A 12,115-nucleotide genomic window follows, 5' to 3' on the forward strand; every position below is an offset into this window, starting at 1 on the left:
GACGAACTTTACTGGTAACCTTTTGGATTCGTCTGTGTGCATGTTGAACGAGTGAATTACTGAATCAAGCGCACCATCTAAACTGACATTTTTGTGATATAATGAAGGACTTTATCGAACAAAACGTCCATTCATTGTGTAGCTGGGACCCTTGGGATTGCAATCAGAGGAAGATCTTCAAAGGTAAGTGATTTATTTAATTGCTGTCTGTGATTTTGTCACGCCTGTGCTGGTTTAAAAAGTATTTTAACGTGGGGCGCTGTCCTCAGATAATCGCATGGTATGCTTTCTCCGTAACGCCTTTTTGAAATCTGACAACGCAGTTAGATTAATACGAAGCTTTTAAATGATGTAAGACACTTGTATTTTCATGAATGTTTAATATTACGATTTTTGTATTTTGAATTTCGCACTCTGCAATTTCACCGGATGTTGTCGTAGGTGTCCCACTAGCGTTTGGACATGCGCCCAAACAGGTTAACTAGGCAAGTCAGTTAAGAACAAATTCTTATTTTCAATGACGGCCTAGGAACAGTGGGTTAACTGCCTTGTTCAGGGGCAGAACGACAGATTTTTACCTTGTCAGCTCAGGGATTCGATATTGCAACCTTTCGGTTGCTCTAAACACTAGGCTACCTGTCACCCGGTATGGCCAGAAGAGGACTGGTCACCACTCAGCCTGGTTCCTCTCTAGGTTTCTTCCTAGGTTCCTGCTTTCTAGGGAGTTTTTTTGTGGCCACTGTGCTTCTACATCTGCATTGCTTGCTCTTTGGGGATTTTAGGCTGGGTTTCTGTTCAGCACTTTGTGACAACTACTGATGTTAAAAGGGCTTCATAAAATACATTTGATTGACATGTATATCACACCAACTGACTGGTTCTTCTGATGTTCACACAGGTTACCATGTTGAGCCATTCTCTACATCCAGAGAGCAACCTCAGGAAGATCAGAGAGATAAGAGGTCTCATCACTGCCCACATTGTGAAGAGATTTTCCCATTTCTATCAAAGCTAAAAATACATCTAAAAATACACACAGGAGAGAAGCCTTACTCCTGCTCTGACTGTGGAAAATGCTTCAAAACATCAACTCATCTAAAAGTTCATCAGAGAACACACACAGGAGAGAAGCCGTATTACTGCTCTGACTGTGGAACTAGTTTCTCTAATCTGGGAACCTTAAAAACACACCAACGTATACACACAGGAGATAAGCCTTACGTCTGCTCTGACTGTGGAAAATGCTTCAAAACATCAACTGAGCTAAAAGTTCATCGGAGAACACACACAGGAGAGAAGCCGTATTACTGCTCTGACTGTGGAACTAGTTTCTCTCAACTTTCCCACTTAAATTCACATGAACGAATACATACAGGAGAGAAGCCTTACTCCTGCTCTGACAGTGTCAAATATTTCAAAACATCAAATGAGCTAAAAGTTCATCAGAGAACACACACAGGAGAGAAGCCTTACGTCTGCTCTGACTGTGGAAAATGCTTCAAAACATCAACTGAGCTAAAAGTTCATCGGAGAACACACACAGGAGAGAAGCCGTATTACTGCTCTGACTGTGGAACTAGTTTTTCTCAACTTTCCCACTTAAATTCACATGAACTTATACATACAGGAGAGAAGCCTTACTCCTGCTCTGACTGTGTCAAATATTTCAAAACATCATCTGAGCTAAAAGTTCATCAGAGAACACACACAGGAGAGAAGCCTTTCTTCTGCCCTGACTGTGGAACTAGTTTCTCTCAACTTTCAAACTTAAATTCACATGAACGTATACATACAGGAGAGAAGCCTTACTCCTGCTCTGACTGTGTAAAATATTTCAAAACATCATCTGAGCTAAAAGTTCACCAGAGAACACACACAGGAGAGAAGCCTTACGTCTGCTGTGACTGTGGAAAATGCTTCAAAACGTCAACTGAGCTAAAAGTTCATCGGAGAACACACACAGGAGAGAAGCCGTATTACTGCTCTGACTGTGGAACTAGTTTCTCTCAACTTTCAAACTTAAATTCACATGAACGTATACATACAGGAGAGAAGCCTTACTCCTGCTCTGACTGTGTAAAATATTTCAAAACATTATCTGAGCTAAAAGTTCATCAGAGAACACACACAGGAGAGAAGCCTTACGTTTGCTCTGACTGTGGAAAATGTTTTAAAACATCAAATGAGCTAAAAGTTCACCAGAGAACACATACAGGAGAGAAGCCTTTCTTCTGCTCTGACTGTGGGGCGAGTTTCTCTCATCTGGGCACCTTAAAAACACACCAACTTATACACACCGGAGAGAAGCCTTACGTCTGCTCTGACTGTGGAAAATGCTTCAAAACATCCACTGAGCTAAGAGTTCATCAGAGAACACACACAGGAGAGAAGCCGTATTACTGCTCTGACTGTGGAACTAGTTTCTCAACATTTTCCAACTTAGAAACACATGAACGTATACATACAGGAGAGAAGCCATACTCCTGCTCTGACTGTGGGGCGAGTTTCTCTCGTCTGGGCACCTTAAAAACACACCAACGTACACACACAGGAGAGAAGCCTTACGTCTGCTCTGACTGTGGAAAACGTTTTAAAACATCATCTCAGCTAAAAGTTCATCGGAGAACACACACAGGAGAGAAGCCGTATTACTGCTCTGACTGTGGAAAATGCTTCAAAACATCAACTGAGCTAAAAGTTCATCGGAGAACACACACAGGAGAGAAGCCGTATTCCTGCTCTGACTGTGGAACTAGTTTTTCTCAACTTTCCCACTTAAATTCACATGAACTTATACATACAGGGGAGAAGCCATACTCCTGCTCTGACTGTGGAAAATGTTTTAAAACATCAAATGAGCAAAAAGTTCACCAGAGAACACATACAGGAGAAAAGCCTTAATCCTGTTCTGACTGTGGGTGAGTTTCTCTCGACCTTAAAAACACCAACATATACATAAAGGAGAGAACCCTTACTCCTGCTCTGTGGAGGGGTGCACGTGTAAGTCAAACAACTAGCCAAAGGCTGCGTGTTTGAATCTCATCAAGGAGGACTTTAGCATTTTAGGAAATTAGCAACTTTGCAACTTCTTACTACTTTTTAGCTATGTCAGCATGTTAGCTTAGCATGCAACTACTTAGCATGTTAGCCAACCTTTCCCCTAAACCCATTTAACTCTACCTTAAACCTCTAACCTAGCTATTGTTAGCAACAAAAAATTGGAATTCGTAACATATCATACATATTACAAGTTCGTAACATATTGTATGAATAGCAATGCGTAAAATAACATACGAATTGTAATTCTTAACATACGATACGTCCTACAAGTTGTATTATACTGAACAACAATCTAAACGCAACAATTTCAAAGATGTACAGTTTGTAGAAGGAAATCAGTCAATTGTAATAAATGAGGCCCTAATCTATGGATTTCACATGACTGGGCAGGGGCTCAGGCATGGGTGGGACTTGGGAGGGCATAGGCCCACTTGGGAGCCAGGCCCAGCCAATCAGCATGAGTTTTTCCCCACAAAAGGTCTTTATTACAGACAGAAATACTACTCATCCCCCCCCACCCCCATAGGAGGCTGTAGGAGGGCAACAACCCAGCAGCAGGACCGCTACCTCCGCCTTTGTGCAAGGAGGAGCACTGCCAGAGCCCTGCAAAATGACTTCCAGCAGGCCACAAATGTGCATGTGTCTGCTCAAACGGTCAGAAACAGACTCCATGAGGGTGGTATGAGGGCCCGACGTCCACAGGTGGGGGTTGTGCTTACAGCCCAACACCGCGCAGGACGTTTGGCATTTGCCAGAGAACACCAAGATTGGCAAATTTGCCACTGGCGCCCTGTGCTCTTCACAGATGAAAGCAGGTTCACACTGAGCACATGAGCACATGTGACAGAGTCTGGAGACGCCGTGGAGAACGTTCTGCTGCCTGCAACATCCTCCAGCATGACCGGTTTGGCGGTGGGTCAGTCATGGTGTGGGTTGGCATTTCTTTGTGGGGTCGCACAGCCCTCCATGTGCTAGCCAGAGGTAGCCTGACTGCCATTAGGTACCGAGATGAGATCCTCAGACCCCTTGTTAGACCATATACTGACACATGCACATTTGTGGCCTGCTGGAGGTCATTTTGCAGGGCTCTGGCAGTGCACCTCCTTGCACAAAGGCGGAGGTAGCGGTCCTGCTGCTGGGTTGTTGGCCTCCTCCACATCTCCTGATGTACTGGCCTGTCTCCTGGTAGCGCCTCCATGCTCTGGACACTACGCTGACAGACACAGCAAACCTTCTTGCCACAGCTCGCATTGATGTGCCATCCTGGATGAGCTGCACTACCTGAGCCACTTGTGTGGGTTGTAGACTCCGTCTCATGCTACCACTAGAGTGAAAGCACCGCCAGCATTCAAAAGTGACCAAAACATCAGCCAGGAAGCATAGGAACTGAGAAGTGGTCTGTGGTCACCACCTGCAGAACCACTCCTTTATTGTGGGTGTCTTGCTAATTGTCTATAATTTCCACCTTTTGTCTATTCAATTTGCACAACAGCATGTGAAATGTATTGTCAATCAATGTTGCTTCCTAAGTGGACAGTTTGATTTCACAGAAGTGTGATTGACTTGGAGTTACATTGTGTTGTTTAAGTGTTCACTTTATTTTTTTGAGCAGTGTATAATACGTTTTGCTAGTAGACACTTTTTTTTATTGAGTCTTTACTTAACTAGGCAAGTCAGTTAAGATCAAATTCTTACTTACAATGCTGGCTTAGGAACAGTGGGTTAACTGCCTTGTTCAGAGGCAGATCGACAGATTTTTACCTTACCAGCTCGGGGATTCGATTTAGAAACCTTTTGGTTACTGGCCAAACGTTCTAACCACTAGGCTACCTTCCGCCTCTAACATGTATCAGATAGAGATGGTGTGATGATCACTTTTCACCATTAGTTTGGGGGGATTATTTTACAACTTTATTTAATGATACACAGTTTATGAAATTAATCCTTGTGTTTATTAATTGTCTTTAAAACTAGATTAGTTATTTTAGTTACTGATCATGAATGTGTTTGGATAACTGCATTGAAGCAAACTTGATTGATCTGCCAATGAAAAATAAAGTTACATGAATATGTACTGGTCAACCTCTTCTTCTCTTTAGTATTCAGTTCTTCATATTAGATCTGACAGTATGAATGGTTCTTATGGTTGTATTCAGTTCTTCATATTAGATCTGACAGTATGAATGGTTCTTATGGTTGTAGTCAGTTCTTCATATTAGATCTGACAGTATGAATGGTTCTTATGTGCTGAGTGCCTGGAGTGTTTTTGTATTACAGTCAGGAGTTCTCTCTGACCCTGTGATGTCACCAGTACATTAATCTTAAGATAGCCAGGTGAGACAACCACATATCACAGTAAATACATTTCTCCTCAATTAGTCAGTGTCACATTATTATTATTATTATTTGTATTAGTATTTTGGGACGGGGTACTCTTTAAAGATTTAGGGTTTCAGACCTTTTCGGGCAGATGGGCAGGGACTCTGCTGTCCTAGCATCAGAGGGAAGCTCGTGCCACCATTGGGGTGCCAGGACAGAGAAGTGCTTTGACTGGGCTGAGAGGGAGCTTGACCTCCTGTAGCAGTGGGACGGCCATGAGACCAGAGGTGGCAGAACTGAGTGCTCGGGTTGGGATACAGGGTTTGAGCATAGCCTGAAGGTAGAGATGGGGCTGTTCCTCTTGCTGCACCGTAAGTAAACACCATTGTCTTGTAGTGGATGTGAGCTTCGGCTGGAAGCCAGTGGAATGTACGGAGGCGCAGGGTGACATGGGTTAATTTGGGAAGGTTAAACACCCAGACGGACTGCAGTGTTCTAGATAAGTTCAGTGGCGACCCATCATTCAGGGCAGGTGAGCCACCTGTTTTGATCCCCACAGTTTTAGCGATAAAGTGAGGGGGAAAATGATCTGTTTGCAAAAAAAAAATTTAACCCCCCCCCCCCCCCCACATATAATTGAGCTATTAATAAAGCCGCATACAAACATGGTCTCTATTTTGTTTTCTTGAGTAAGGCAGCTCTGAAATGCAGGTGTTTCAGCCTAGATCAGTGCTTTCTTTAGAGGTGGGGCAAGCCAGCAGAAAATACGGAGCTTTGCGCTGTGATTGGCTCAGTGTTCTGTCATTCATGGGGACAATAAGTCACTGCCAAGTCTAAGAAGTGCCCATCCAAGAAGGCTCAAGGTCATTGTCCACAGATAAAATAACTTCTAATCATGTGATATCTACAGTCGCTTTGATTGGACTGATCATGTCAACATCATACTTTCAAAATCTGAGCTAGCAGTCATCATCATGAATCAAGTCGACAATCTACTAGCAAATCCTTTTAATCTTTGTCATATGAAGAGAAATTATGAGAAATTATAGATAAAACGTATCGTGCTCATCTGCCATTGGACAAACATTACACAACAAGTTGGAAATTGCAAATTGAACAATGAGTGGTTTGGAAGGAATCAGTGGCTAACTACAAGCATTGTAAAGCAATCATTAGCTTGCTAGTCAGTGGAGTGGCTGTGTGGTCCCAAGTCTAAGATTAAGGGGCTCTTTTCCTAGTTTATAATTGTAAACGTTCAACATTGGCCATTCTGTCAATGAAACTTGATATGTGCCGCGCTCAAAACAACTTAACTCGGTACTGCAACATCTGACTTGAGTGAGTTCAATACAACTGGGAACTCAGGGAAAAACAAGCTACGACTGGGAAAATACATTTTAAACTTTCATCCAATTCGGAATTGTAAATTGGGAACTCGGGCCTCTTTCTACAGCTACGACCTGAAGATCACTGACGTCATCGTGATTCCATTTTTTTTCCCCCTTCAAGTTCCCAGTAGTGAAAGCACTATAAATCCAGAGAATGTCAGACTTTGATGACAAAGTTTGATGACAAAATATGCCCACGATGGACTGCCGCGCCACCTTCCTGTTCAAGTGAGCACAACACAACAAGGTAAGTCCAAAAATGTCTTGTCTGCTGCTGCATAAATTATGTAACATGCCGGGGAGATGTGTATACTGTAGCTAAGAAGGTAATACTAAGTGTATGTTGTGTAGTAAGATGTTAGTAGACCATGTGCCTCAACCTAGCAATTTGGTCTATTTTCACCTCTTCATTTTGCCTACTGTTCTGACTTGGTGGTTCACATGTAGCCTATAACCTGTTTTTGAGAAATTTAATAATTGAATATTGTAAGATTTTTAATTGTCTGCATATATGCCCCTTTATTTATCCTACGGTTCTGACTTGGCGTACAGGGAGAACACTGTAAGAACGGCCCATGTTCTGAATTCTGTCGCTGTGTATTTCAAAAGGGCTGAACGTCTTAATCGAAATCACGGTTTGTCTCGTATCCGCTTGTCGTCCCCTTATGCCATAGTTTGTACATATCAATTGACAGTAGAAACCACATTTGTTTAACTTCTACTTCATCACAATCCTGGATCCGGGAGCACCCCCATCAGTAAAAAAGCTGACTAGCATAGCCTAGCATAGCGTCACAAGTAAATACTGGCATCTAAATATCATTAAATCACAAGTCCAAGACACCAGATGAAAGATACACATCTTGTGAATCCAGTCATCATTTCTGATTTTTAAAATGTTTTACAGGGAAGACACAATATGTATTTCTATTAGCTAACCACGATAGCAAAAGACACAACTTTTTTTCCCACCATTTTTTTCCTGCATAGGTAGCTATCACAATTTCGACCAAATAAAGATATAAATAGTCACTAACCAAGAAACAACTTCATCCGATGACAGTCTGATAACATATTTATTGTATAGCATATGTTTTGTTAGAAAAATGTGCATATTTCAGGTATAAATCATAGTTTTACATTGCAGCCACCATCACAACTCTCACCAAAGCAACTAGAATAACTACAGAGACCAACGTGAATTACCTAAATACTCATCATAAAACATTTATGAAAAATACACAGCGTACAACAAATGAAAGACAAAGATCTTGTGAATCCAGCCAATATTTCAGATTTTTTAAGTGTTTTACAGCGAAAACACAATATAGCATTATATTAGCTTACTACAATAGCCAACCACACAACAGCATTGATTCAAGCCAACAATAGCGATAACGAATAAACCAGCAAAATATATAAATTTTTTCACTAACCTTCTCAAACTTCTTCAGATGACAGTCCTATAACATCATATTACACAATACATATAGAGTTTGTTTCGAAAATTTGCATATTTAGCGGCACAAATCGTGGTTATACAATGAGAATAGTAGCCAAGCTGCCAACAAAATGCCGGGAGAAATCTTGGGAGAGGCACCTAATCTAATCAGTAACTAATCATAAACTTGACAAAAAAATACAGGTTGGACAGCAAATGAAAGATACATTAGTTCTTAATGCAACCGCTGTGTTAGATTTTTAAAATTAACGTTACTACGACATACAGCGTGCGTTAAAGCGAGACCACACCGAAATTAATGGCGGAATAGTAGTTTCACATTTTTCAACAGAACAACGAATTAACATCATAAATACTTCTTACTTTTTGATGTGCTTCCATCAGAATCTTGGGCAAGTTGTCCTTTGTCCAGAAGAATCGTTGCTCCGGTTGTAGATTGTCGCCTTCAACTTTGGAATTAGCAGTAAACATTAGCCATGTGGCCCAGACGTGCCCAACTCACTATAACGCAGCACAAAGAAATATCCGAAAATCGCAATATACTGATATAAACTGATATAACTCGGTTTAAAATAACAACATTATGATGTCTTTAACACCTATATTGAATAAAATCAGAGCCGGATATATCTAAGGCCTATAACGGGAGCTTTCCAGAACGCCATCCTGAGGTCTGTCTTGCGTCATGGCGAATGTTGAAAAGACTGCACCCCACGTTCCAAGACCCTTTATATGGCCTCAGATCTGCCTAGCAACTCCATTCCAATTCTCACTATTTGCTGACATCTAGGGGAAGGCGTATGCAGTGCATGTCGACCAATAGAAGACATGCAAATTAATAAACTGACCCCAGAACAGCCTGCCTGATTTCAGATTTCTCACTTCCTCACAGGAAGTTTGCTCCAACTTGAGTTCTGTTTTACTCACAGATATAATTCAAACTGTTTTAGAAACTAGAGAGTGTTTTCTATCCAATAGTAATAATAATATGAATATTGTACTAGCAAGAATTGAGTACGAGGCAGTTTAATTTGGGAACGAAATTTTTACAAAGTGAAAGCAGCAACCCCTATTGAGAAAAGGTTTTAAAGCAAGTCAGCCATTTTTTTTTTTTTAATTGAGGCTGAATGAACTGTTTCGTTGCCAGACCAGGCTCCGCTGATAGCCAGGTGTAGCAGTGGTAAGTTGTTTGGACCATGCTTTTCGGTCAGCTTTATGTAACAGTTTGTGGGCACACTTTCTCACTGTTATAGTGCAATTAATGTATTGTTTAGTAATGTGTTGTGTAGTGGCTTTGCTGGCATGCATCCCACTTTTTAATTTTTAATTTATTTAACTAGTCAAGTCAGTTAAGAATAAATTCTTATTTACAATGACGGCCTATCCCGGCCAAACCCGGACGATGCTTGGCCAATTGTGCGCTCCCTATGGCACTCCCAATTACGGTCGCATGTGATTTAGCCTGGATTCGTACCAGGGACTGTAGTGATGCCTCTTGCACTGAGATGCAGTGCCTTAGACGGCTGCTCCACTCGGGAGCCCTTAAAAGGTTTGCGCCCAACGTGGGGCAGGAGTTGGACGGCACAAGCGTGGAGCCCAGCCAACAGAGATTTGAGAAATGTGTTGGTACTCTTCTCCAGATCTGTGCCTCGCCACAAACCTGTCTCGAAGCTTGACGGACAATTTCTTCGACCTCATTGCTTGTTTTTTTCTCTGACATGCACTGTCAACTGTGGGACCTTATATAGACAGGTGTGTTCCTTTTCCAAACATGTCCAATCATTTGAATTTACCACATGTGGATTCCAGTCAAGTAGAAACATCTCAAGGATGATCAATAGAAACAGGATGCACTTGAGCTCAATTTGGAGTCTCAGAGCAAAGGGTCTGAATACTTACCAAATAAGGTATAGATTTGCTAAAATTTCTAAAAACCTTTTTGGTTTATCATTATGGGCTATTGTGTTTATATTGACGAGGAAAAAAATGCATTTAATCAATTTTCGTATAAGGCTGTAACTTAACAAATTGTGGAAAATGTCAAGGGCTCTTATATAATGCCCTGTATATGCTTCAAACTACAGATGGGTTCTGAAATGGGGTTCTGAAATGGTAAACACAATGACACAATGGAAAATGTATGTTCAATGGTTATCTCTGTATTAGTATTACTAACATTAAAACACCTAGGTAGATCAGTGGTTATCTCTGTATTAGTATTATCTCTGTTTTACCCACGTTAACCACCGCTCTACCTAGGTGTTTTAACGTGGGTAAAACAGAGATAATACTAATACCGAGACAACCACTGCTCTACCTAGGTGTTTTAACGTGGGTAAAACAGAGATAATACTAATACCGAGAGAACCACTGCTCTACCTAGGTGTTATAATGTGGGTAATACAGAGATAATACTAATACCGAGATAAAACACCTAGGTAGAGCAGTGGTTATCTCTGTATTACCAACATTAAAACACCTAGGTAGATCAGTGGTTCTCTCGGTATTAGTATTATCTCTGTATTACCCACATTATAACACCTAGGTAGAGCAGAGAGGGCGGAGCATGTGGCTTTGCAACACACAGGTGTTTCATCTCCACACTGGGATGATTTTAACAGTGCAACGCCACACAGGCCTCATACCGCTCAGGTTGGAGAGTACCAGAAATAAATGAATAAAAAACACAAAACTAATAAAGGAACACACAGTCACCAACAATATATCCCTGGCGTCAATAGTTTCAACTGGTTCAGCTCGCTGTTACAGTACAGCACCACCAAATTCCATTTATTAAGTAACCATCTGTCTTATGTAACCAGAATAACGTAATATATCACACTATTTTGAGAGTCCCGGATTTATATTTACTATGTTACATCTAGTCTATGAGACGAGGCTGCATCTTAACCTACATTATAAACACGCAGATCAAGAGGTGTGTTTTCCCTTCAGCATCTGCATGTGGCATAAGCTCACCCACCTCACAGCATGAATCTAAAATAGTTAACTTTGGCTGTGAGTGATGGGAAAAAATCGGACTCTTAAGGCAATTACTTGAATAATTCAAAGGATGTTTTATTTACAAACATGATAACTAAATTGTCTTTTTTTATTATTATTCACTTCGCTATGGGAATGGGAATTTGATCGTGCTTCAGCTGAACTGCAGTACCGAAAATGCCCTCTGAGCACAGTGGAAAACATGCTTATAGACTGGAAGCCTGCCCCCTTGATCCGAGAAGGGTGTAATTGCAGACCGCTATTAGGGGCGTTCTCTGATATCGGGTGTTTCATGATTTACATTTACATTTAGATCATTTAGCAGACGCTCTTATCCAGAGCGACTTACAAATTGGTGCGTGGATATCATATCATGGAACAGCCACTATGATATCAAGTTTACACCAATTGATGCTCCCCATTGGTCAGTGGTTTCTTTTGCGTTGGGAAAACACTTGTTGAAAATTGTAGCTAAGCCTAACCCTTTTCCTAACCTTAATCTCAGTCTCCTAACCGCCACGTTAGTTATCCAAACCTGCATGGTAAACAAATCCCTAACCCTCACCCTTTTCCTAACCTTATCCTCAGTCTCCTAACCTGCCATGCTAATTCACCTAACTGCCACTTTAATTATCCTAACCTGTTATGTATGCTATGTGGCTAGTTAAATAAATACTTTAAATGTTTTTTTACAAATATTCTCCATCAGTTTCATAACACCGGAACAGACCAATGGCATTTATACATGTTTCTTATATCAGGGAACATCCACATCAAGAAACTGTACAGTAGTTCTCCTACTGGGAGGCGCGGGAAATAGTTTAAAGAGCAATTGGTGCTGAGGAAGCTATGGCAGTGGATGCCCCGCAGTCGGTTGAGATTC

At 41.2% G+C, this 12,115-nt stretch overlaps 1 protein-coding gene across 2 annotated transcripts in view; it reads left to right on the forward strand.

The window, feature by feature from the left end:
• LOC129860142 (oocyte zinc finger protein XlCOF6-like) overlaps window positions 1-5,132 on the forward strand; it is a 29,047-nt gene extending 23,915 nt beyond the window's left edge. For both annotated transcript variants that reach the window (XM_055930482.1, XM_055930483.1), the window contains one exon: window positions 899-5,132. In XM_055930482.1, coding sequence (XP_055786457.1) covers window positions 899-2,901 — 2,003 coding nt within the window. In that variant the 3' untranslated portion in view covers window positions 2,902-5,132. The remainder of the gene's footprint in view (window positions 1-898) is intronic.
• Window positions 5,133-12,115: the final 6,983 nt, after the last annotated feature.

This window comes from Salvelinus fontinalis, chromosome 7 (genome assembly GCF_029448725.1).
Source record: "Salvelinus fontinalis isolate EN_2023a chromosome 7, ASM2944872v1, whole genome shotgun sequence".
Taxonomy (NCBI): Eukaryota; Metazoa; Chordata; class Actinopteri; order Salmoniformes; family Salmonidae; genus Salvelinus; species Salvelinus fontinalis.